Below are 27,983 nucleotides of genomic sequence, written 5' to 3' on the forward strand. Positions count from 1 at the left end.
ATACGAAGAAAGATGCTATCTACATCCAGAGGGAGAACTGAGAAATAGAGGTATGTACAGAATGCTTTTATGTATATGTGTGTGTGTGTGTGTGTGTGTGTGTGTGTGTGTGTGTGTGTGTGTGTGTGTGTCTCTAATGGCAGCCATCTCTAGGGCAGGGAGGTGGGGAGGGAAGAAAACAAAAAGAAATTTACATGGCAATTTTATTATATATTTAAAAGGAAAAGTAACTTATATATAATAGTTTTGCACTTTCATGTGCAATCATCTTTTTGTTAAATATACACTATATTATGGAAATGCTTGTTTTATTCCACAAATTAAAAATCAAATAAATAATAGTTTAAAAGGGAAGGAAGGGGGTAGGGAGAGTAAGAGGGGCAGAAAGAGGGAGGGAGAAAGAAAGAAGTAACAAGGAAGTGGAAATTATACAAGATGAAAGAGATCAGGTAATAGCAATGAAATGAAGAAGAATCAATCAATGATGTAAAGAACCTTATGATTCACTGACTGTACTTCATGTTTTTAAATAGTGGGGATACAAATTAAATGTGTTATTATAGAAAGCTCTGTGCATCCTTAGCTTCTACTATTCAACTGTCCTCGTCACATCTAAATCTCTCCATGCCAATGAATATCAAGCCACTGAAGAGCCTTTTCTTAGTAACACTAACCCAAACTATTTCAGAACTTAACTGAGAACTGCTACACTATAAATCAACACAAAATCAAACGTAATTTTTTAAAAGTGCTTTAATGAAGTATCACTTTTAGGATAACTAAGTGCAGAAGTTATAAAATAGCATTTTATCAATTCTTCATTGACAGTCATTTTATTATTGATATTTAAAATTCGTAAATTCCCAGTTTTAGATATTATTTCAATTCCAAGTTGGCTACATTGGGGGCATTTACTTTCCCTTGACTGATTTTTTTTCATGCTTATTATATCAAGAAAAGACTTCAAATACATATATTATAAATGTGCTTTTGAAAATCTACTCTCTAGAATCTTGTCAAGTATCTAATTAGCCAAAGAGCTTCATCTTGTGAATTAAAAGTTAGGTTCCAGACCTCAGACGGATCATTTGGGGAATCTACAACATACGATGGGGAAATAGACAACTGGTGTCCAGAAAAAACAATTCTTGAATCAGATGCAATTTTATGCTTTTTGAAAAAGACAAGCTTCACTTTTAACAAGTTTTTCTGGTCTGCAACAACACATCTGAATTCATTTAAAGCATGTAACTTAAACACCTCAAATTGTGAGCATCGAGGAGATATTCTTGGAGAAAGTGTAAGGGGATAAAAAACACAATCTTCTCTCACAAGTCCAATATGTGTATTAAGAAGAACTAATGACTTACAAGATGCTTGGCCAGAGTCACTCTCTACTTTGACTGTAGTATATAATAGTAACTGAACCTCTGCCAGGGAGGGAATATTGCTTTCCATGTTTCCATGAAGTAAGTAAGTAATATCAACTAGGGTATTTTGGAATTTAGATGTCACTCTCACTCCGCTTGTCAAAACCAAATCAGAAACCTCTGTTCTCCAATCAAGTGAAAGCTGAACTAAATCTTCCCTGAGCAAAGGATGATTAAAACACGTAGCACTATCTGACACAGACATTAAGGGACTTAGTAGGTCATGGCATATCTGCTGAGTGAAGTTTTTGTTGTAACTAAACAGAGTGAGAAAGTGGTCTTCTGCAGAGCCCAGAAGTCGTACACATTGTCCTCCAAAACCAATCTGAATCTCTCGAAGCACAGTAAGGGGAAGAATCTGAAAAATATCTAGGGAGTCTGGACAATCATTTGATAGAAGGAAGACATACAAGGCAGAACTACACAGAATCAAACAGGCTGGCTGTGGGTCAGGCTCTTTGCAATTAGCAATAGCAAGCCAGTAAACACCTTTTAATTCATCTACTTTGTCCCAAAGTTCAGCAAGGCAACAGGTCATACACTTTAGTAGATCTTCTAAAGACAATTCCTGAAGTCTCAGTAGTTCAGCTGAAAACTGCACAAGAGTCTGCCTGAATGTAAAGCAATTTCTGCCACTGTCACATATTCGCTGGAAAACAGAACTTTGAGAAGAACTTTGCAAATTTGCAGTTAATGAGAAGGCTGGGCCCATATAATGCATGGGCTTCTGTGTTTGCAAACATTTTTCTAGTTGGTCCTTGTCACTCATGACAATTTGAGCTTCATTTAAAGGAGACGGGTCTGACCACCTCGTGTATGACTTCCAGGACATCGCCAGAGGCAAGTTTCTAAGAACTGGCAAATTTCTAATTAATGTTGTTACTTGGGAGGTCATGCTACTAGGGTCATGTAGGCTACTCATATGTCTTGCTTGGTTGAACATCTTTGTGCTATTTTGGAGGAGGTGACTCCTCGTATCTTTATAAATGTTAGAAAACTTGCTATAAAAATATTCCAAGCCAGGGAGTATATTTGTCCTGACATTTGTAGGTGGAAGTGTGAACTTCAGGAGGCTTTGTTTTGTAATGTGTGTCTCCTTTTCAAGATGCTGTTCACAGACAGGAAGTGGGGCTGTGAACTCCTGGGAATCTGCCTGGGATAGACTCTTCTCACTGGAAACAGATTCAGAAAGAAATGAGCAACACATGTTGCTCTGTCTGGTCTGCTCATCATTCCTCTCTAGAGATGCTGTATTGGATCTATGCTGCAGGAAGGTCCAATTGGATTCGGTCCTTGAGCTGAAAGCATCTTCACCAGTCATTGCCATATATCTTGAATAATTGAGATTCTCTATCTTATCTTGCAAACAATCTGTACTTCCCTTGTTTGTTTGAAGAAAGTCAAGATGATAATTTTGATGGCAATAATCTTGATCAAAAACACCAGTAGAAACAGGGCAATCTAGTTTACAATTAATTTCATATGAAAACTCTTGTTCTGAATACTGGTTCCTTTCTTGGCAGGTTCTCCCTTTTGACACAAGTGAGGAATTTGTAGAAGCGGATATGCTCCATGTTACTGAATGACTTTCTTCTTTCTTTGGGTCTACTTGATTTACTTCTTCTCTAATGATAATGGAAGAATTTGTATCACTTCTGGGTCTAAGTGGAGCTACATAGTGCAATGTCCAAGATTGTCCTTTCTGTTCAAAATATCAAAAAGTTGAAATAGGGATGCTGGTTTTATCCTCTAAAATTCTTTGCACATAATTTTTACATTCACTTTCATTGGCTTCATTTCTATGAATTCATTCAGAAAAAAACTATAAATCTAAATCGATTGGTAATGATTGATAGGTGATTCAAGACTGGGTGATCTGATTGAGGAACAGATGATATGATTTTTGAACAGAAGATCATTTTCTGGATTTTGCATATATCTGACATGATTATAACTTATAAAAATTAATTCACAGTATCCACTTCTCATTGTAAAGATGGGTTTTTTTGTATAAAGAATAATATTGAGTGACTTGAATAAATTTCATATACAAATAAACATGAATTTAGGTAACCAAGAGGTAAAAGCTATCGTAATGAGTTTACTGAGAATTAAACTGTAAGCCTAAGAGAAATTCATTAGGAGTTTAATTCTGGACCATTTTTCTATGTATGATTTGGTTTCATGTTTGAGAATATGTGTTTCAGGACATCCACACAAGGTTTTTTGAAGGTATAAATCAATAACAAATATTTGTTGACTTCTTAGTATGTGTAATGCACTGTAGCTAGGTGTTGTAGCCTAGAGAAATGGAAGATACTTTTTTCTCCAAGAATCTGATCTTTTTAGAAGAAAATAATTTCATTAGTCTAAGTTGATTAGAAAGAAGGGGTGACAGTAGGTAAGGTACATAAAACCAATTCTATTTCAAGGGGTTATTCTTACAGCCTAGTAATTTATAGAAACTCTTTTCAATGCTTCCATAATCTCTTCTTAAGGTATGTATGTGTGTGTGTGTGTGTGTGTGTGTGTAACATGTGTGCATGCATGTGTGCGTGCGTGCGTGTGTGTGTGTGTGTGTGTGTGTGTGTGTGTGTGTAACCAAAAGACCAAAAATGTAAGGGAAGATATCTATAGATAATATAAAGAGTACAAAATAAAACCTAAGTTTTACATCCAAATAAACTTTGGTTTCCTAACACTAAGATGTACAACAATTCATCAGAGAGATTTAGTAATGAGTCACTCAAGAGTATTCCTTTGTAACAGCAGTAGTAATATGAAGGCTTATAGTTGTTGAAATTTATGAGATTTTTTTTCAAATTTTCAGTAGTTCTCCATTACACTTCCAAATCTCACATCTGATTCTGATCAGATTTGAATTTTAAAGAAGGATGAAGAGAGGGATTCTGTTTTAAATGAAGAGTTTTGGTTTTTTTTAAGGTCTCCATCACCATTATATGCCATTGTGAAAAAGTCAAAGCTATATGCAACCTGCAGGTTCTATTTAATTTTAAGTTCATATAATAGCTTGCCTTCTCTGTTAGACATTAATCTCATTGTCACTTCAAATTTCTAATTATGCAACTAAACATTAAGAAAATTTAATCACATGAGCATATCATAATTTAAGATGACCCTATCAATCTGAAAAAAATCATTACCTACCTCATACTTTAGCTTACGCTGAATAGTGCCATTGTGAAGTTTTTCATTATCCTAGAAATGAAAGAAAAATTGAGATATCTGCTTTTCAAGGGGGAAACACTGGTTTGATTAAAAACACTTGTGAAATCTAACAATGAGTTAAAGAAACATGCTCATCTATCAGGAATGGAAGCCCTACAGAATAGCTGAATCCGCTCATAACTCCACCATTCTAGAAGGCTTGCACTATAAAACTATGCATACCCTTTGCTCCAGCAATATCACTACTAGGTCTGTATCCCAAAGAGATAACAAAAAAGGGAAAAAAATCTATTTGTACAAAAATATTTATAGCAGCTCTTTTTTATAGTGGCTAAGAATTGGAAATTGAGGGGATGCTCATTGATTGGGGAATGGCTGAACAAGTTGTAGTGTATGAATGTAATGGAATATTACTTGTTATAAGAAATGACAAGGAGGTTATTTCAGAAAAAATTTGGGAAGACTTACATGAACTGATACAGGGTGAAGTAAGCAGTACACAGTAAGAGCAATATTGTATGGTGAACAACTGTGAATGACTTTGCTACCCTCAGCAATGCAACCCCAAAGGACTCATAATGAAAAAGGCTATCCACCTCCAGAACAAGAACTGATGGCTTCTGAATACAGACTGAAGCATACTATTTTTCAATATCTTTCTTTTTGTTTTGTTCACGTTTTCTTCCACAAAATGACTAATATGGAAATATATTACATGATTGCATGTATATAACATATCTGATTGCTACTATCTCAGGGAACGGGAAGAAGAAAGACAGAATTTGGAACTCAAAATTTAAAAAACAGTTTTAAATTATTTTTAAATGTAATTGGACAAAAAATAAAATATTAAAAATTAAAAACAAAATGGGAAAATTTTCCAAATCATAAATAAAATAAAAGGATATTTTAAAAAAGAATACAAACCCTTCATACAATTTTTACTCATGTGCTAACTAACCACACCTCTCTATTATTCAACTTGTCTATAAGAGATTTGAGCTATTCATTCATCTTCTAAAAAGTCCAAGTATAATAATAAGAACAATATTTCCTGAGGACACTTCACTATGCACTAACAGGTAAGCAATCTACTGTACTGATAGAATTGGGCTGTCACTAACATCTATCAACAACACCCAAAGAAAACATAATATTCCTTGTAGTAATGTGAGAATTGGACTGGAAGTCACAGTCTACCCATTTGTGGAAGGGGAAGGAAAGTGAAGGTAAGGTAATCAGAACAGAATTATGATTTTAAGGAAATAAATCAACATACAAAAATAAGCTAGCTTCACTTCATAAACCTTCCAGAAATAAACAAGTGGATAAACAAGTGTTGGTCACAACTTGTTTATCTTGATCTTGCCAAAATTTACTGAACTAACAGTTTTTAATTAACTAAATTTACTAACCTTAAGCTTAGTAGTGACATTTTTAATATTATTATTGTAACTGAGAGGAAAACAACAATGAAAACAAAAGGGAACCTGCGCAGAGAACAACTTTTCTTTTATGAAAGGTTCTTTTGAAAGCCACCATCTCCTGCCTCCTTCAGCTTACCTTTCGCATTTCTGTAGACTGGGAGAAACACATGTTACTGTCTCCAGTCCTGGGATGGACATTCTGCAGACGCCGCTGCACTTCTTCTTCAATGTAAGCATTAAGCCTGAAAATAAATTAGGGGGAAAATCTGAACTTGGAATGTCTTTAATTTCATTCTTATGTCCCCTGTCCCTCTTAGCTCTCAAAACTTTATTTTTTTAGAAAGACACAAAAGCCAACTCTCAAACTTAACCTCAACTAAAATAGCCACCAACTCACCATTCTGAAAGTAACCCTTTTGGCCAAGGAGACTAAAATAGTGTGTATATTGCAGAAGGTTCTTCTCACAACTAAGAGAATTACTTTGACTTCATATGAAATAAACAATCTTTCTTGTATAATTTAGTACTTAATCCTATATCTTACTATTCACCTTGGTTTTATGCCTACAAGTTTCTTTCCTCAAGATGACTGCATTCTCCTCAAGCACAGGAACCTTGTTTCGTGTGTGTATCTTCTAGAGGCCTAACATAGTAGGTATTCAAGAAATGGGTAGCTGATGACTGTACATCAAGACTATTTTCAGTCTCTCTTCCTCCCTTCTCTGCCACTCCTTCGCTGTGGCACCGGAAACAATCATGATATCTCATTGAGTCTGTTTCCTCTTATGTAAAAAGAATGAGTTGAATGACCTCTAAGGCCCTTCAGTCCCTGACAATCTACAGGAGTTTCCTATACAGTGAAGCAGAATGCAACTTGGGGTAATAAGCAAAGGAATGATTACTCTTTCCCATTCTAGGATGTGACAGTCTAGCCTAAGCTTGGAAGAACATTCTGACATAGCTCCAGATAATGCACACTCCAGAAAGTCCTAGGAGTTTAGCTATTTCTGGAGTTAACCAAAGCAAAATGGGCTTGGTTGCTTGGTTTGGTTTCAGAATTACCCAACTTGTGAGTGCTAATTAGGCATGCTAATGGATTTTTAAAAAAGTAATTGGTAGGCCATGATCCTTTATATTTATATTCTTAATGCATCCTTTAAAAAAAATTCCTTGTTCATGTTTCTAAGACTATTAGCAAGTGTATGGAACTTAAAAATTCATATGTATCCCCAAAGTATTTTTTAAAAAGATTAAGCAGATGAAATTATGTATTGTATGCTAAATTAACATTACAATTCTACTAACTACATGCAACTAATACTGAAACAAATCTATTCACAAATATGCTAACTGTGCTGATTTTTATCCAAGTTAACAACTAGTAGTAAAAACAACCTATAAACAAGATATAAAGGGATGGAAAATTTTGCTCATGCCATTCTTATTATGTTTTTATATATAGATATACATTTTTTAATAGTTAAGATTTAGAACTGACCGGTTTGAATTTCTGTGTCTGGCATCAGCGTGGGGTTAGGGAAAAGTAATCCTATTTTTATAGAAACAAAGTGATTGAACTGAACTCCCTAAACCACACAGCAATTCACAAAGCCAACCAGCTTGAAAGTCAGCTCACTATAGTAACATAGGTATAGTATAAATTTAATATAATGATGATTTTATTCAAAATACTGGCATTATTTTCCTAACAATCTGTGTTATTTTCATAACATATCTGTTATGTATCTCTAAACATGTAAATTTCTGTATATTGAGATACAAAGAGAGGGTGATCCCTAGTAATCCATACACACACACACACACACACACGCACACAAAGTACCCAAACTATTTTTAGCACAGGACACTACTTTCTACTTGCTGTTTGTCCCTATCTTGACGATTTCCTTTACCTTTCTCCCTTTCTCTCTCCTAACACCTCTTGCTTTCTTCAGTCAGCTGCACTATTCCATGGGTTATGACCTAACTCAAGAATGATTCTCTTGCTTTCATTTTCTCAGGTTTACGTATCACATTTATAGCCCCAAAGCTATCCTTTCATGTGCTGGCTCTGCTGATGACTTTTAAGGATATTTCAACATCTATTATACAGAAAGAAGGATGAATAAAACGAATGTGTTACAAATGGCATGAAACCTAATAGAAGCCTCTACAAGGATTCACTTAATATGAAGAATAAGGAAAATGTTAACTTATGTGAAAAAAGAAGATCCAAGACCTGCCTCACCTATCATCAGCCAGTGGAAGCAGATGAGGCGGAGATTTGGCTGTATTGACTGGGGGGCTGGAGTGAGACTGATTCTCTACCAGGATTCCCTGGCGTCCTTTGTGAACACCTTCAGCTTCACATAGCTTTTGCTTCAGCTGCTGAATTTCCCACTCTAACCTGTATAGAGGTGAAGCAAACTGAATCAAGAGTTCCACAAGCATACACAACCAGAATGCCAAATTAAACACACATCTTCATATGCCTAGCATTCACAAACTCAACTATCATCACACTAAAATCAAGCTTACATACAAAACTGTCACTCTGAAACGTTAAAGTGGCACTTACAATAATAAACTAGCCCTTCCTCAAATCTGGAATTATACAGAATTTATTCTATATTATTTTGAATGTACTTACCTGAATACATGTTGCATATGCCCCCTTCCCACTCCTAGGGGAACAGTGTCATTTCTGTCTCATAAGCTCTAGCAGCACATAGTAGGTGCTCAATACTGATTAACTGAATTGAATTAATTTCCCTCATCATTTTTAAAAGTCATACTGGATAATGACCATTGTGATTGATTATCTAGAGATATTTTATAATTTTGTGTGTGCGTGTGTGTGCATAAAAAACTACAAGTTGAAGACACTGTAAAAATGTAAATAGGGGACAAACTTCTATCTTAAAACTTCTCCCATGATGCTTTTGAAGGTTCTAAGCTTCTTCATATCCCCAAACCACACTTCTGCCCATCTCCACAAAAAAGCTACAACAGAATTTACACACTACCAAAAGGGAACTGCGATAAAGTAATCACATTATTTCCTGTTTTACCCAGGAAAAGATGGGTATTAAACAAAGAGAGAGTCATGGGGAAAAGAGTGATAAGCAGAGTAATGGAGAAGGGGACAGGCAGAGCAGAGATCATCTGGGATAATCTCGGAGGGAAGGAAACAGTTATGCTAATGAACCTTAGTGAAGAAGTCAGTTTTTGAGCTCTGCAAAGCCCGACTCTGTGACCTTCTTAGCACTGCCTAAGCCAAGAACAGGGAACCTGCTGCCTGAAGGCCGCATGTGGCCCTCTAGGTCCTCAAGTGCTGCCCTTCAACTGAACTGAAACTTCACAGAACAAATCCCCTTAACAAAAAGATTCATTCTGTAAAACTTAGACTCAGATAAAAGGTTGCACCCAAGAACCCAGAAAGCCACATGTGACCTAGAGGTCGCAGGTTCTCCACCCCTAGGCTAAATCCAGGGCAAGAATTGACCCTGGGGGAGAGAAAAGTGGCAGGAATTTAAGAAAGGGGGACTGTTATCTTGAGTTTTAAATACTATGCTAGATGTTATACTTGGGTATCACAGCAAAACACAGAGCATAGGAATGAGATAGTTCCAGCAACTGCTGCCTGAACCTTGGGGCAAAATTAATCAGAGGATGGTGAAGTCTTAAATCCACCCATTTGAAAGTTTGAGGAAAAACAGCTAAAAATGATTTTTTCTTCTAGAATAAATCTCAAGACCACATATAACATTTTGAAGGTATTTTAGGGCAGTTCAATAGCAATGATAAATACCACTATAATTCTAAATAATAACTCTTCGATCAATACAAACTTCAAATACATATATTTTCAGTGAACTCCAAACATTATTTACTGTCAAAACTCTATTGTCACTGACAGATAATAATTAAGTCTCTGCAGTTCTATTAATGATTCTGTTCCACATAAAGGCACTATCTTTCAACTCTTTCACTAATTTAAAGAAACTGTCAAAATTAAGTAATCAAATATGAAAGGATTTATTTTGGCAGTGATTTGCCATCTGACTGATTCAAGTAATGCTAACTTTATGACATATTAATGTAAATTTCTGAAAACAATATATTTTATTTTCCCTGAATGCCATTAAAACATTCATCTGGGTCTCCTGAAAACAATTTTCCCAACAGGCTTCCAGAACTTCTAGTTTAGAGGTTTTGCCATTTTCTTTGCAGGTCACTGAAAACATCAGAAAAACACTGGAACAGAGTAATGTGAAATAAGAATTTCTGGTTCACGTTAAGTATAGTTTTATTCTGACTACTCAGAATTGTAGGATTCCATGTTATATGTGGCATAACAATGCTATAGAGTTGCCACCTCACCTAATTTTCTGTTTTAACTTCTGCAGTGGAAGCAAATTGCTAAGACCAGAATCTCTTTCACTAGCAGCCTCCTCCCACATCTAAGCCACAGAAATTTTGCTAGGGCCTGGGGAAATTCTGATACTACTTTTATAATTGCCAGAACTTGGATCCTTTCATTGTTTTGACCAGGAATGTGCTATTTCAAATAGACCTAGCCTGCAATATTACATCAGTGAGTGTCACTGTCCAACATATACTATATTACAGCCTGCCTTACAAGTGCTAGGGAGGACAACCTTTCCCTGAACAAGAATCCTCAAGGGTCACTTAGCCTTTGCTTGGAGAACCACTTTTATGTTCCCAACTATTAATAAGTTTTTTCCAGATTTGTCTATATCTGCCTCTTTGAGACTCCCCTGTGCTACTCCTAGTTCTACTATTTGGGTGCAAACAGGACACATCCAACCTCTATTTCATATGACAGCCCTCCAAATATTTGAAAATGGCTATCATATCTCAGTTTCATCTCAAAGTTTATCTTAAATTGGAGATTTCAAGCTGTATAAAGGTAAGTCCACTACTTTATCAAATCTATTGTTTAAAACTGTTCATTGAATTGATGCAATCTGTTACAATAAAGACTAGAATACTATGTTAGGAGGTTTAAGTTCTAGTCTTTATCCTGCTGTTTAGTTCTGCGAATTTAACATTCTCCCTTTACTTCTAAGACCGTTTCCTCACTTGTAAAGAGGTGGCTAGACTCAATTCTCCTTTAATAGCTCTAAAATTCTGTAAGTCAATGACTATGAAAGATAACTCCACTAGTGCACTGTGTGTGTGCGTGTGAGGCAGCCCCCTGCTGCTCTAAGCTTCACGACAGCAGAGAGGGCTTTGGCTACACTTTGTAGTTGAGATGTTATCTAATATTTAGTAGTGTGGAGCACACAGTGGGTGCTCGATGAATGTTTGCTGAAGTGAATGTTATGCTTTCCAAAATAAAACAACATGTATTGAGATGACACATATAAAGTATTCTGCAAACCTTTGAATGCAGTGTGCTATTAAAAACTATTATTATTGCAAGATTTACAATTAAGAACTGCATTAAAATGTCATCTGGTACTTTGTCAGAGGGTAGCTGTAAAATGATTTTATAATAGGTCTCACTGAAATCCATGAATGATTCAATTCAGTACATAGCAAAAGAGTCTCTAGTATGTAGTCAGTACCTGAAACTGTGCAGTGTCAAAAGCAGTGTAAGGTCTCAAGCCCCACAGAACTCGTAGAAGGGACTCTCATTCACAGTAATTAACAAGATGCTATGCTGCTCCATCTCAATGACTGATAGAGATTAAGACACACAATAAAAATCCAGAGAATGACAAAATCAACATAGGCTGGAAAAGTCAGAGAACCTCGTAAAGAAGGGTACTGTTGAAAGAGGATTTGCAAAGGCAGAGAGGTGGTCATAGGAGCAGAGGAAAGCATGAAGAAAGAAACAAAGGCAGGAATGAACGTGGGAAAGGTCCTAGGGATCACACTGTATTAAGAGACTGGAAGAAGGAACTGGTGAGGTTTAACCTGAAGGTAAAATCCAGGGCGGGTGTGGAAGGGAGACAAATAAGAGCAGTCATCAAATATCGGAAGGGATTTTATGTACAAGAAGAAGAACCAAACTTGTTCTTGGCTTCAGAGGGCCCAGATAAGAATAAGTGCTACAAGTGTCAAAGTGGAAAATTTAGGGTTGGCTAAGGACAAAATTCCTAACAATGAAAGCTGTTGAAAATCAAAATGGGCACCTTCAAACAGAAGCTGGGTGACTATTTGTCAATCAGGCTACAGAGGGGAGGTTTGTTTTGTTTTGTTCTTACAAGATAGGCAAGAAGAACAGCCTGAAGGCAAGAAAAAAATTATTTTAACAATGTTTACCTTCTTCATGCTATCATCATTATAAGGTAGTAATATTTCTATTATAAAAGAAAACATAAGACATTTAAATAGCCTTGCTTTTATCTGATTTCTAAGCTGATAAAATACCATTTAGTCAATTATCAATGGATGGTTTAACTTGTTTCCTCCTGGAATGCTCGTAAAAAAAGAAATAATATATTTTCCCTCCAAGGCTACTATCAGATTTACAACAATGACCCGATCTGGGAGGCAATTTCAGAGATAGAGAGAGGAAAATTTCTTTAAAATTGGGGAATTCTGACCTAATAGTTGTACTCATGAAGCAAAAAAGTGAAGACATTCTCAAAATAAAAGTTCAATATCCAACAACTATCTGTAAAACAGTTTTAAACCTGTGTCTCCAACATCATTCTTGGGCTTTAACAGAAGGCCCTTGAGAGCCAAAGATGGAGAGACCTGAGTTTTTAGACTAACTTTGTTATTAATTATCTCTATCATTTGGGAGGCTCAATTAACCTTTCTGTTCCCTGTTTTCTTATTCATAAAAATAGGAAGCTGAATGAGGTGAGATCTATGATTCGGACATTCTTTCTACCAAGCCACTACAATGTTCTTGGCCCCTTATTTTCTCTAGTGTATCACTTACTTCTGAGAGTTAGGAATAGCAACCCAAAATCATGATCAAAGATTCAGAAAGCTTTAAATTGAGGTCTGAATCCATGCAGTCTATATGTCAGACATGCTCTACCCATGTTTCACTTTACTCCCTACTTCTTGGCCATTTTCCTGGAAATCTCACCAACTATGAAGACAAGCCCCTATACCTGGGAGGCTATAAACCTTTCATCTCTGTAACTTTAGCCCTGGGGCCTCACTCTCCTGATCAGTGACCCTTATCTGTTCCACCATTTCAGACAATTATTCTAGAACTGGCTACCTCATGAGACTCAGAAAGGAATGTTATTTTGAAAAGCAGTGACCACTAAGGCCTCATGAAGAACAACAGGTCATAACACACCAACCTCATTATCTCTTTGACAGGGTTAGAAGATAAGTAGATTGGGAAGTGAAATAGCTAAAACAAAGCAAGATTGCAATGCATTTGACAAAGTATTCCATAAAATCCTCAGAAAAAATATGGACAGATGTCTTAGAATAGATGTGTACAGTTTAATGAATTCAGAACTGTTTGAATGACAGAGCAAATAGTAGTCTTTAATTGGTCAATGTGAACCTAGGGCAAGGTCTCTAAAGGAGTAGCACAAACATAGGAATCTGTCTTTGTTACTATGGGGTTCAATATTTTTATCAGTGTCTTTACTGATGGACCTGAGTGGCCTTATTTTTACAGGATAGAATATCTCCCACATTCCAGACCAGCACATTAGCTGTCCTTCCCAGTTTCGTGTCATTTGAAAATCTGCTATGTACATACATCTGAAACATTATCTAGCAGACCTACCCAGTCCTGTAAAAGTTCAGTAAAAAGTCATGTGTTTGGGAAAAACAATACCTGCACAAGGACAGGACTGGGGAGGTCTGGTAGATAATATTTCAGGTGAAAAGATCGAAAGGTTTAGATGACTGTAAGATCCATATGAACTAAGCATGGAATGACAACCACAAAAGCCAAAAAAGGTAATCCTAAGGCTGTGTTATTAGGAATCCAGTAGTCCAGAATGAGGGAGAAGTAAGTCCTTCTGTACTGTACCCTACCTGGTCAAAGCACATGTGAGGTATGATAGTTAGTTCTGAGAGTTACCTTTGAGGAGGGACACTAAACAATTGGGGCATGTATGAAAAGGAGTGACAAGGATGGTGAAAGTACTAGGAATTAGAGAGGATAGACTGAAATAACTAGAGGTGTTTAGCCTAAAAAGAATCAAATAATTCAGGTATTTGAAGGACTGCTGCATACACAAGAGATCTGAGGGTAGAACTCAGCAGCAGAAGGGGCTGCTGCAAGAATATGAATGGTGACCACTTGTTAGGGATACTGACGGTGGTGGTTGTTGTCCACTTATGGCTTGGTAAATGATCTCTGAGGTCCCTCCCAATCCATAAATTTTATAGGGTAAAAAATGCTAAACATACAAGTTCTGGCCCTCATTTAGTAAACAATTAAATTAGGATATGACTAAAATACCTGAAACAATTTGAGAAAATAAGGTGGAGAGGACACAGGGGGAGGGATTAGTATTCTAGAAATACAGTCATTTTGTTTATGAGACTGTTTGAAAGTAAAGTAAGATGGACATAAAATAGCATCTACCTGCATTTTTGTGATCCATTAACAGTTCAAAAAAAAAAAGATCAATGATGTAAAAAGTAGTAAAAAAAGACCTCATAGAGGTGACAGGGATTTGAGTTGGGTCCTGACCGAAGAGAAGAGGTAAAGAGAAGATTCCAGATTGGGGGGGGAGGGGCATAGAGCTGGTAGATCATGGAGTATCTGTCTTTGTTATTAAGACTAACATAAAAGTAAGAAAAGGAAGCTTTCCTCTTGCTGTTACTGTGCCTCAATAGCTATGAAGAAAAACCCTGGTGAGATGACAGTCATGCAGCTTCTCAAGTGGTTGAGCATCTACCTGCATAAATGAGTGGGACAGCTGGATTAGACCCTTGTGGCCTCACTACCCATTTGATCTCTGCTTACATGAATCTTCTATTTTCATACAACCAAGCAACTCAAATAACCAGGTCAGTCAGCATGCTAGCTTATGGATCAGGCTTTGGGAACTACCAAAAAACAATCAGCAACTGCATGATAACCAGGGTGCATTAGGACAGAACTGTCACACTGCTCCCACGCCGCCAGCCTATATTATACCTTAGCAAAATCTATTCCATCCAAATACATAAATCTGAAAGCAACCTTTGCTTGGCTTCTGCAGGTATGCTGACATTGGAAAATCACTCCCACTGACACTGGAATATTGCTTCTGTTATTACAGAGTCCTAATGCTAAACATCATGTGAGAGAAGCTGACAAAAGATTGGAACATCAAGCTAAAGCTCACACTATGTTTGTTATGTCACACAGCATGGCATGAGCTAAGAGCATGATCTTTACTTTTGAAATGTCCTATCTATAGTAGCTTTGAGTATACATTTTAGCTACCCAGTCTATCCCCAAGGATTTTCTTAAAAACCATTCACACATTTCTTTGTAAGAAAGAGCTATATTTAAGAGTTAGAGAGAAGGTTAGAGAGTTAAGGTTAAGGTTAAGAAAGAACCTTTTTTCAACTAACAGAATTACCCAAATTTGGCTGGGATTTTACACAAAAATTTGGAATATAGGAATGTCCCCATACAAACATCCCCAAGTCAATAGGGCATTCCAGGGCTTGACTAAGAGCCTCCCCCTACTCCCCTTTCATCTACCACTCTTGGCAACTATTTCTCTGTTGCCAGGAAAGACTGAACACCAGGATTGCCTGGCTCCAGGCATGCGTAACTCTTTTATAGTACCATGACCCCTTGTTCCCACTAGCCCCAAGGGTTTCTACTAGTCTCAGGCAAGGAGGACTGTCTGCATTAAAATTTAGCCTTTCTACCTAATGGTACCTATAAGAGTCTATATAAAGGATGAACAGAAAAGAGTTCATCTGCACCATTTTGGAATATGAAACTGTTTCAAATAAAACATGAATGAGATTCTCACAATGGATAAAATGTCTTTGAACATACTACTCTGGCAAAGCTCATCTTCAGGGCACAAAATCACACTCTCACGAGTATGAAAGAGTGATTTAAGTTCTCTATATTGACCAACTTGCTCCTGAAGACTTCATAAATGAAGTGAAAAACTCTCCAAATAAAAACTATTAGCACTAAAAATACTAAAGCTTTTTTTTACATTTATATATATATACATTTAATATGAGGCGAGGGGAGTGGCCAAGAAAGATAAAATGGCCAAGATTAGGCAATTTTATCAATATATCCTATGTCTCAATATAAAAAAAAAAACTTCCCTTCATTTAAGACTTCTGGAGGCCATAGGAGTCTAAGAAAAATACTTCTCAAGTATATTTGTCAGGTTAGAGGAAAACCAACCCCAGCTTGTGCTTAAAAAGAGCAAAGAGTATTTCTGAACACTGAAACAGGCCTTCTAGAAATAAAACATTTTCTCTTACCGTTCTCGGTCCTGTTCTAAGGCTTTCTGCTCGCATTCTAGACTAGCCCTGAGACCCGACTGCTCACTGTTATTGCTGCAGAGAGTGGCCAGTCTCTGCTTTTGCTCTCCAATCTCGACATCCAGAGTAGAGCGTCGCTGGAGTGCAGTGTGTCTCCTTTCCAGTTCAGCGACAGCTCGTTCCAGCGCCTCTCTTTGCTGCTTTTCCCTCGATTCAAGAATTTCTTTTTCCTTTTTCCTAACTTTCTCTTCCTGACGAGCAATGTTGGCAGTGAATTCAAATGTGGCTTGGAGCTTCTGCAGCTGGTTGGCATTGGCTCTGTATTGGGCAAGCTGCTCTTCTTTTTCTTCCCTTTCTTTCTCAACTTGATAAAGTGTGTTGTCTAAGCCGAGAAGACCTCTGTCAAGGACTTCAAAAGCTCTTTGCTTCTCTTCCAACAAAACTGGCAGATGATTCTGTGTAAGGTACTGAAGCAGACGTTTTTTATACTGCAGTCTGTATTCTGTTGGCTTTATTTTCTCCAAGTCTTGGGCCACCTGTGTTGCCTTCAAGAGAGTTTCATCATTTACTCTGAGCAAATTTAAATGTTCAGTAGCACCTGTTGAATGCTCTAGAATTTCCCATTCATCTGCCACTTCTTTTTCAAGGAGATCCCGTTGGTGAACTAGGTCCTTCTCCAAACTAGTCAACTCTGCAAGTTGCCTTCTCTTGAAGTTCAGGAAATTAAGCTGTGCTTTCTCTAATTCTTCACCATTTTCTTCCCCCTCAGATCGGCCTTCTTTAAATTTCAAAAGACACCCTCTGATTTCTTCAAGGTCCCTTATCTCTTCTTCCAGCCTCTGGACATCGCCACGCTTTAGGAGTTGTATTATATCTTGTTTCTCCCTGACTTCTTCTTCGAGATGGGCAACAAGCATCAACTGCTCTTTTTCCTGTTCATTGAGTCTCTTTTTTTCTAGTTCAAGCTTGGCACACTGTTCATCTTTTTCCCTTTTAAGTCTGTCAAGTTCTCGGAATATCTGTATCTTCTCGGCCTTTTCATTGTTGTGAAGCTCTTGCAGCCGCTGGAGTTCTTCCTTGACCTTGAGAAAGCTCTCTTCTTCTTGCCTTTTCTTCTGAAGCTCTATCTCCTGCTGCTCTCTGAGCCGTTCCTCTTCAAATTTTTCTTTTTCAGCTAGCAAATCTTTGAGTCGACTCTCAATATGAAAGCTACGGCGTTTCAAGCTCTCCTCCTGTTTCCGGATCTGTCTCTGTACTATTTCCGTTTCCTTCCGTTGTGACTCCACCTCTTGTTGCATTTGTTCTAATTTTGCTTTATCTGATTTTTGTTTTTCTTCCATTTCTTCAATGAGTTTCCTAAAAACCAAAGTATAAATAGGCCAAGGTGTTAAATATTTGCTTTTATTTCCCTTAGTAAATATTTTTCCAAAATGTAGGATGCTCTTAACACCCATCATTTTATTTTTCAAATTTATTTGTTTTCAATTTTCAAAAACCAATTCCATAAGTTTTAAATTCTCTCCCCCTCTCTTAACTCTCCCCTCTCCAAGACAGTATACAATCTTATATGGGCTCTGAACACATATGCTTATTAAATATATTTTCATATTAGTCATGTTGCATAGAATAATTAAAATGAATGGTAGAAAGCATGAATAAAACTAAACAAAATCAAACAATAAAAGAGAAAATAGACTGACTCATTCTGTGTTCTGACTCCATAGTTCTTTCTCTGGATATGGATGGCATTTTGCATCATGAGTCCTTAGGAAATGTTTTAGGTCCTTGCCTTGCTGAGAAGGGAAATCTATCAGAAACAGTCCTCACACACTCTGGTTGTTACTGTGTATAATGTTCTCCTGGTTCTATTCACTTCACTTAGCATCAGTTCATATAAGTCTATCCAGGTATTTCTGAAGTTCACCGATTCACCATTTCTTATAGCACAATAGTATTCCAATAGTATACCACAAATTGCTCAGCCACTTCCCAGTTGATGGCATTCCCTCAATTTCCAGTTTTTGGCCACCACAAAAAAAGCTGCTGTAAATAGTTTTGTACATGTGTGTCCTTTTCCCATCTTTATGATCTCTTTGGGATACAACCCTAGAAGTGGTATTGCTGGGCAAAAGGGTATGCACATTTTAATAGCCCTTTGGGCATAGTCATAAATTGCTCTCCAGAATGGTTGGAGGAGCTCACAGCTCTACCAGCAATAAATGAGTGTTACAACTCTCCCACATCCTCTCCAACATTTATCATTTTCCTGTTTTGTTATGTTAGCCAATCTGATAGTTATGATGTGGTATCTCAGAGCTGTTTTGATTTGCATCTCTCTTATCAATAGCGATTTGGAGTATTTTTTCATGACTATACATAACTTTAATTTCTTCCTCTGAAAACTGCCTGTTCATATCCTTTGACCATTTATCAACTGGAGAATGACTTGTATTCTTGTAATTTTGACTCAGTTCTCTTTATATTTTAGAAATGAGGCTTTTATCACACAAACTAGTTGTACAAATGCTTTCCCAGTCTTCTGCTTCCCTCCTAATCTTGGTTGCATTGGTTTTGTTTGTGCAAAAACTTTTTAATTTATTGTAATCAAAATGATCCATTTTGCATTTTATAATGTTCTCTATCTCTTGTTTGGTCAAAAATTCCTCAATTCTCCATAAATCGGAAAAATAAACTATTCCTTGCTCCCCTAATTTGTTTAGTATCAGCCTTTATAGCTAGACTGTGTACTTATTTGGACTTTATTCTGGTATATGGTGTTAGGCACTGTTTCTGCCACACTATTTTCCAGTTTTCCCAGTAGTTTTTGTCAAACAGTGAGTTTTTATTCCAGAAGCTGGGGTCCCTGGGTTTATCAAACAGTAGACTGCTATATTCATTAATTATTGTGTCATGTGTTCCCAACCTATTCCACTGATCTACCCCTCTATTTCTTAGCCAGTACCAAGCGGTTTTGATGACTACTGCTTTATAATACAATTTAAGATCTGCTATGGCTAGGCCACCTTTCCTAGCATTTCTTTTCATTAATTCCCTTGATATTCTCAACCTTTTGTTCTTCCAGATGAATTTTGATATTATTTTTTCTAGATCTATAAAAGTTTTTTGGTAGTTTGATTTGTATGGCACTGAATAAGTAAATTAATTTAAGTAGAATTGTCATTTTTATTATATTAGCTCAGCCTATCCATGAACAACAGATGTTTTTCCAATTATTTAGATCTGACTTTATTTGTGTTAAATTAATTGTAATATGTAATTAAGTTCATATAGTCCTTGGGTTTGTTTTGGCAGGTAGACAGACTCCCAAATATTTTATAGTGTCTACAGTAACTTTAAAAGGGATTTCTCTTTCTATCTCTTGCTGTTGGGCTTTGTTAGTAACATAGAGAAACGCAGATGACCTATGTGGGTTTATTTTGTATCCTGCTACTTTGCCAAAGTTGTTTATTATTTAAAGTAGTTTTTTACTTGATTCTGTAAGATTCTCCAAGCATATCATCATATCATCTGCAAAGAGTGATAACTTAGTTTCTTCTTTGTCTTTTCTAATTACTTCAATTTCTTTTTTTCTCTTATTGCTAAAGCTAACATTTCTAGTACCATATTGAATAACTGATGATAATGGACAACACCCATCATTTTAAATAGGAATTTTTATTAAAAACAAAATCAGTATAGCAGTTGTGTATTTTCTTCATTTAAAGAACGTTACTTCTATTCAATCACTATATTGTAATGTGCTATTAATAACATTATTAGGGGGAAAAGGCTTCTGAGCTTAGGAGAGAGTCATATAAGATTCAAACTATAATCATTATGTCCAACCTGACAATGAAAATCCTTGGAAGTGATAGTTCTGAAAGCATCAAATATAAGTGCCTATAGTGACTCATTCTAATTTGAGAAAAATACTAAAACCAAGAAAATTCACAGTTCTATTTATCTACTTTTCTTTTTCCAAGTTCTGCATATCATCAAGCATTTCATTGCTTATTTAGAACTAGTCAGGAATAACAAATTACCTTATACACATTATGAGAATGATGGAAGCTTATTATTCTGTACTCCAAAACTACCGAGTAAAATTAGAAAAACTTTTCCATTTGTTAAAACACTAGAACTAAATTGTGGCTATAATGCACTTCTATTTGATGAAAATTAATCTCTATTTTATGCAAAACCACAAAGAGATTGTCTCTGAAGCAGTAATATAGAGTTATCCACAAAGATATTTATATATGGCTGTGGTTTCCTGAGTAAACAAACATCTGTCTCGAAAGAAGCTAAAACATTAGACAGCTATCAGATTATGTAGGAGGTGATTATCCCATTTGTAGAGTTTCCACAATTTGATAATCACTAAAGCACTTTCTTCACAGACTTGTGATGATCATACAATGTTTACAAAGGGGTTTTTAAATCTTAAAGCACTAATTATGAAATGCAAGATGGATAATTCTGATTATATCAAACTGAAAAGTTTTTGCACAACCAAACCCAATGCAATCAAAATTCAGAGGGATGTAGTAAAGTGGGAAAGAATTTTTACAGCTAATCTCAGGGATAAAGGCCTCTATTTCTAGCATATATAGAGAACTGAGTCAAATGTACAACAATACAAGTCATTCCCCAATTGATAAATGGTCAAAGGATATGAACAGGCAATTTTCAGAGGAAGAAATTAAAGGTATCTATGATCATATGAAAAAAATGCTCTAAATCACTTTTGATTAGAGAGATGCAAATCAAAACAACTCTGAGGTACCACATCACATTTATTAGATTGGCAAACATGACAGAATAGAAAAAGGATAAATGTTGGAGAGGATGTGGGAGAGTTGGAACACTAATTCATTGCTGGTGGAGCTGTGAGCTGATCCAACCACTCTGAAGAGCTGTTTGGAACTATGCCCAAAGGGCTACAAAAAATGTGCATACCCTTTGACCCAGCAATATCACTTCTAGGACTGTATCCCCAAGAGATCATAAAAATGGGAAAGGATCCCACATGTACAAAAATATTTATAGTAGCACTCTTTGTAGTTGTCAAAAACTGGAAATCAAGGGGATGCCCATCAATCAGGGAATGGCTGAATAAATTATGGTATATGAATGTAATGGAGTACTATTGCGCCATAAGAAATGATGAACAAGAAAACTTCAGAGAGGCCTGGAAGGACTTATATGATCTGATGTTGAGTGAAAGGAGCAGAACCAGGAGAACTTTGTGCACAGCAACGACCACAGTGTGTGAGAGTTTTTTCTGGTAGACTTGGAACTTCATAACAATGCAAGAACTTAAAAAATAAAAAATTCCCAATGGTCTTTTAGGGCAAAATGCCTCAGAGAAAGAACTATGGAATTCATTTGCTGAATGTAGCATATCATTTGTGTGTGTGTGTGTGTGTGTGTGTGTGTGTGTGTGTGTGTGTGTATTATGTTTTGATTTGGGTATATATTTCTTCCATTTATTTTAGTTCTTCTACACAGCATGACTACAGTGAAAACGAATTCAATAGGAAAGTATGTGTAGATCCTATATGGAATTGTATGCCATCTTGGGGAGGGAGGAGGGTAAACAGGGGGGGAAAAATCTAAGTTTTATGGTAGTGATTGTAGAACATTAATGTTGAGGGCCAGGATGGAGTGTGGTTGACAAGTTCAGGATAGACGTTCAGGGAAACTGTTCTTTGAGACTGTGCTCATTATCATCTGGAATGGCTCTCCATGCCCCCCAGATGTTGCCATCTCCTGAGATAGATAAGAAAACTACAGAAAACAAGGGATATGTAAAATAGATGCCCTCTAGGCTCACCGTTTTTAAGACAATAAGACTGACCAAATCACTAGGACAGGAGATGAGCAGAATGTCAGGTAGACTTGCAGTTTCTGTCTATATATACCCTGACCCTCAGATCAATAAACGGACTTGGCCTATCTTCTCCCGCCTCCCGTGTCTTTCTTCTTCACCACATCACTAAGCCGCGTGGGGACGCAGGCCGTCTGCCACACATTAAAAATAAAAATAAAAAATAAAATAAAAAAAAATCTTAAAGCACTATATAAATGCCCCCTATCATCATCATCACCATCCTGATTCCCCTGAGCCTCTGTCTTTTGCAGTCTGATCTTGGTTTATTAAAAAAGAACACAAAACTTTTATCCATCCACTTGATTAGCAGAAAGAGCCTGGGGAAAAGGTTCCAGGGGACAAGAGGTAATCTTAGGTATCTCCTTTAGCCATTTTCACCTTTATTACACTTCCTACACTTAATCATGTTTTAGTTTCTTAAATAAACACAAAAATAAATATCTCAGTAATTGGACCATGGGATCATAGATCTAGAGTTGGAAGGGACTTCAGAGGCCTCCATATTTAAAGAACTGGCTCAAATAATGAAGTATTTTAAAGAACACCAGGTCAGCAGCTTTAAAATTCAAGAAAAACAAATATTTTCAGAAAAGTTATGGAGACATGTCCTAAAAGTCAAAATAAAAATTAAGTCACTGTATAACTGCAATTAAAAAAAAATGCAAACTTAAAATTACAGAGGGGTAGAGTACATGTACATCTTACCTTTTATTTTCTAATTTTTCCAGCTCCTCACGCTGTTGCCTCTCAAATTCAAGCCTAATAAAATCAAATTTAAGTGAGTCACTTGGGGGTAAATATATTTCTCCAATTTGCTCTCTCTAGGCACATATGCACATACACACGTGCAAACACACATATACAAGCATTACATATATGTATATATAAGTGTATACATATGTATTTCTAAAAAAACAAATGTCAGTTTTAAAAGGGTTATTTTTAATTATAATGTATTAGTAAGCTTTTAAATGTTTTATTTCTTCTACAGCTATTGAAAAAATATTCCTTTGCTACAGTTAAAAATGAAATAATGTGTTCCTGGGTGCTCGTATACAAACTGAATTGTAAATAATTTTCTTGAGAAAAAAAACAACACATAGTATTTAATTATATTAGAGTTAAACAAGACCTCTAAATGATAAGTACTGTTACTGCAAGTCTACATGTCTACTACATGCAGATGCAGTCACCAATAAATAGAAATTAAGTTTCTCTACCTTAAACAGATCGGTCCTTTAACAGGAAAAAGACTGCTAAGAGAGGTAGAGAGAAAGCAAAGGGATGAAAGGAATTAATAAGGAAGAAAATCATCAAGAGAAAAGCAGTCAGATATTTTAATGCCAACAATCATAGACAAAATGAGATTGCTTTTTTAAAACTAATGCTTGGAGATAACTTACTGATAAGACTGAAAAAAACAAGTTAAAATCTGTTAGGATTGCATACCTTGAATGACAGTAAGTATAACTCCAGTGTAAAATTAACACTATAAACAACAGATCATTTATCTTTTTTACTATCTTCTCCAGAATTAGCAGTATATATTTATCACAAATGCAATGACTTAATGTTTTCTATAGCTCAAATAAGTGGGTCATATACCATATAGTAGCCATTAGAGCTATATCTATTATATAACAGTATTTAAAAAGTATGTACAGAGGTTGAAAAGGAGTTGAGATCATTTCTGTTCCCCCTGCTTTACAGATGAGGAAACTGGGGTTAAGAGAGATGATGGGAGTGGTTTAGGACTAGTGCCAGAGTTTCTGACTTCTACTCCAATACTCTTTTTATCACACCATAAACTCATGAAATAAAAGATCAATTCAATATAAAAATAAAATTTCAATTAAAAGCAATATTTATTAAGTGCCTCCTACATACAAGAAAATGCTGTCATAGCAAAAGGGATACACAGACAGCGCACATGGGAAGCATATGGAACTTGGCAATGAGAAGTGATGGTTCACTATGATTTTCTTATGGGATTCTAATATGACCTAGTATTTAATGGAGCTGCTTTACATATATTAAATGTTCTTTCCATCTCTCTAGTCTTCCTTTTAAATAGCTGATATTCCTAAAGTAACCATGTCATTCTGTGACTCAAAATGATCCAGTAGTTTCTTACCAAAATAAAGCTAGGGGAAAAACTCTTCTGATATTAAAAGTCCATCATCATCCAGGTCTAGTGTCCTTGCCTTGGCAGTTTACTACTACACCTTAGCCCTTGCAATCTGTTGTTCTTTATCCCCCCACATTCCATTTCCTGTCCACTTAATGTCTTACAAACCTGGCTAGCTATCTCCTCACCTCTACTCCTTAGCTCCCTTCAAAGCTCCAAGGGCCACTTTGATACTTTTACTGATCCCTTTCCTAACCCACCTTGTACCCTCCCCCCCAAAATTACTTTGCACCTATTTTGTATATATTTATATGTATATGATTTGTCTGAGAGAGGATGTAAGTTCTCTGATGGGAGAGACTGTTTTGTTTTCATCTTTGTATTCCCAGTACCTGACACAGAACGTATAATTAACTGACTGATCCTCATAACCATCTACAGAGCAGCAGCTACTGAGATTATCTCCAATTTTCAAATGAGAAAATTGAGGCTCAGTAAATAACCTGACCTTGGTTAGATGACTAGTATCAGAAAGCACACTTGAACCCAGATCTTCATTGATTTTAAAATCTAGCACTTCCTTTCAACATATTACATGCTCCCTTTCTAGTCCTGGCTCTGTCACCACTTCTATAATCTTGGGGAATTAACTGAGTCTTTCAGTCTTTTCAGTGTCCACACACACACACACACACACACACACACACACACACGCATGTATATATACATATATGTATGCACATATATGTGTATGCATATGTATGGTGTGTGTATACACACACATATAAGAAAGTCACCATTCCCTACAAGCCTTCAATTTCTAAGAACAATCTGTAAGAACAATAAGGGATTGTTAGTATTCACATACCACTTTATGATTTTTAAAGCATGCTGCATATTTTATCTCACTGACCCTCACAACCCTAAGAGGTAGGATACAGACAAGATGGCAGGCATTTATATTTTATAAGGCACCAAGAAATTTCAATATACTCAGAAGTCCTTATAGGTGTAGATGCTGAGAAACACATCTCTGGACTCCTTCATATTTACCAAAGCATAAAGTCATAGATTTAGAGCTGAAAAGGAAAGTGGATGCCATCTAAAAATGAACTGAAGCCTAGAGAGGTGAAATGAATCACCCAATGTCACATATTTAGCATGTGACAGAACTGTCATTGGAGTCCATGTTCTCTGACCCAGTATATCATGACAGGATGGATTCCTATGGTGGGAGCTATACTAAATGTGATTTGCAGCCACTATTTATAAAGGGAAAAGTAATCATTATCTATTAGGAAAATTAACTGATAGCATATTGAATTTCCTTCAGAAATAAGAGTCCTTTAAAAAAAATCCATTAAAGTTTCTCAATCTTGGCATAAGTCAAAGTAGTAAGTAAACGGTATGGAGAAAAAGTCATAATCTTGTGGTTAGAGATGACTGTCCAGCACAAGCAATATGAAGTTGTTGCCAGTGGTGAATGATTTCTGTCAATGAGAAGATGCTACTTATCTAATGATCCAAGTCTTTCACAAGGAGAAATATGTGAAAAGAAGATAAATTTATTATATACTTATAAACAAGTCAAGGCTTTATCTTTCAATACTGAAGAAAGATGGCAAAACATAAACGTACATTAGCATAGTTTTCTCTTGCCACAAATACAATTTTCTACCCATGTCCAATGGAGCGCTTTAATTTTTATTTGAACCACATAACTACTGCTAAGATAGGTATTATAAGTTTTGTTTGGAGTGTGCGCGTGTGTGTATTTGGGGGAGTGGAAACTCTACGCAATGATTCCAATGGAGAACTAGTCTGTAATTTATATTTTTAGAGCTGCCTGGGGTGTTAGAAAGTAAAGTGACTTGTCCAAGGTTACACCAAGACCTACACCCAGAACCTTCATTATATCATGTTATCCCTCAATCTATTTTATTATCCACAGTTTACTAATGAATTAATTGAATCTCAGTGGGTTTAAATGACAAGATCAGAAAAGAACAAATCCAGATGGAACTGTATGCCTTCCAATGTACTTTCTACAACAAAATGGCATTGCATAACACATTTTCAGATTTCCAAAAGGTAACTTAAAATGAAATATATTTTCTTAGAAATAGTCATTTCTATTGCAGTTAAGACAACTTTGAGCTATCACCAGCCATCTTACACCTTTTTCTTTTTTCAACACTAGAAAAGCGAGAATGCAAATTTCTCATTTTATATTATTAAATCAAAAGTAGAGGCGGTGATTAAAAACAAACCAATTCTAAACAAAATGTAAATATAAACAATTAGGTCCTAGGTCTTGCCTTTGTGAGTACTTCTGTCTCTGGTGTGAGTATGGCAGAGTCCAGGACACAACAGTCCTGGGTATTAACTATCGGGTTATTAGAAGCAGTTATCCGTATGTGTTGCTATGAGCAAAAGCTTATTTTCTAGTAGCTTTGTAAAAACAACTCATCTCTAGAAAATCCATTCAGGGATTCTTAACCTGTTCATTGACTTGGTTTTGTGGTGGTGGTTGTTTCCTCTGAAATCCTATTTATTTACTTTATGCATTTAAAAATATTATTTTGAGGACTCTACAGGCTTCACTCTACTGTCCAAGGAGCCTGTCTCTGTCTCTGTCTCTGTCTCTCTCTCTCACACACACACACACACACACACACACACACACACACACACACACAAAATGTGAGAAAATATGTTGAATTTAAATACCAAAGTCATGTATCCTCTTACTATGCAAAAATCTAGCTTTGGGAAGTGGCCTGACTTCAATAATACAATATTAGGAAGGTTTACCATTTATTCAACTAAAAAAGACATAAGCACCAGAAGTATACAACATGTTGTTATTGTTCAGCTGTTCAGTCATGTCTGACTTGCTGTGACCCCATTTCAGGGTTTTCTTGGCAAAGACACTGACGCAATTTGTCATTTCCTTCTCCAGCTTACTTAATAGATGAGGAAACTGAGTCAAACAGGGTTAAGTGACTTGCCCGGGATAGCTAGTAAGTGTCTGAGGCTGAATTTGAACTCAGGAAAATGAGTCTTCCTGACTTCAGGCCAGCCAGCCTCAGCTTCCTTCGCTGTAAAAGGGAGATAATAATGGCATCTAGCCTTGAGGGTTGTTGTCATGAGGATCAAATGAGATAATACTTGTAAAGCACTTAGCACAGCGTCTGGCACGCAGTAGGTGTTACATATTTATTCCTCTCTCTTTCCCGTATTGCCAAGGGTCACACAACAAAAAAAATACGTCTTCCTGACTACAGATCCAACACTGTATCTACCATGCCAACATGCCACTACTGCTCCTGCTGCTACTACTACTGTGTGACCATCAGTTAACCTCTATGTCTGATAGTTTTCTCATCAGCAAACTGAGCAGGCTGAAGAAACTAAGGTCTTTCTAACTCTAAATCTCTAATTTTTCTTTAGGAACTCAATAAATGTTGCTGACTGAAATTTTGGAATCCATGATAACT

The 27,983-nt window shown here is 36.3% G+C and overlaps 1 protein-coding gene across 30 annotated transcripts in view; it reads right to left on the bottom strand.

Annotated features, from left to right (window-relative positions):
• The window catches only part of KIF16B (kinesin family member 16B), a 550,717-nt gene that overhangs the window by 273,947 nt on the left and 248,787 nt on the right, over positions 1 to 27,983 (bottom strand). For 17 of the 30 annotated variants that reach the window (XR_011972556.1, XR_011972554.1, XR_011972560.1 and 14 more), the window contains exons 18-23: positions 23,576 to 23,611; positions 23,061 to 23,114; positions 16,463 to 17,818; positions 8,295 to 8,453; positions 6,183 to 6,288; positions 4,599 to 4,649 (exon numbers count right to left, since the gene is read on the bottom strand). Coding sequence is in view for 17 of the 30 variants with exons in the window: in XM_072634505.1 (XP_072490606.1) it covers positions 4,599 to 4,649; positions 6,183 to 6,288; positions 8,295 to 8,453; positions 16,463 to 17,818; positions 23,061 to 23,114; positions 23,576 to 23,611 (1,762 nt within the window). In the remaining 13 variants the exon portion in view is untranslated. Of the gene's footprint in view, positions 1 to 735; positions 3,133 to 4,598; positions 4,650 to 6,182; positions 6,289 to 8,294; positions 8,454 to 16,462; positions 17,819 to 23,060; positions 23,115 to 23,575; positions 23,612 to 27,983 lie in introns of those variants that run through there. The other 13 variants (XM_072634490.1, XM_072634493.1, XM_072634496.1 and 10 more) reach the window with 10 other exon arrangements.

This window comes from Notamacropus eugenii, chromosome 1, assembly GCF_028372415.1.
Source record: "Notamacropus eugenii isolate mMacEug1 chromosome 1, mMacEug1.pri_v2, whole genome shotgun sequence".
Taxonomy (NCBI): Eukaryota; Metazoa; Chordata; class Mammalia; order Diprotodontia; family Macropodidae; genus Notamacropus; species Notamacropus eugenii.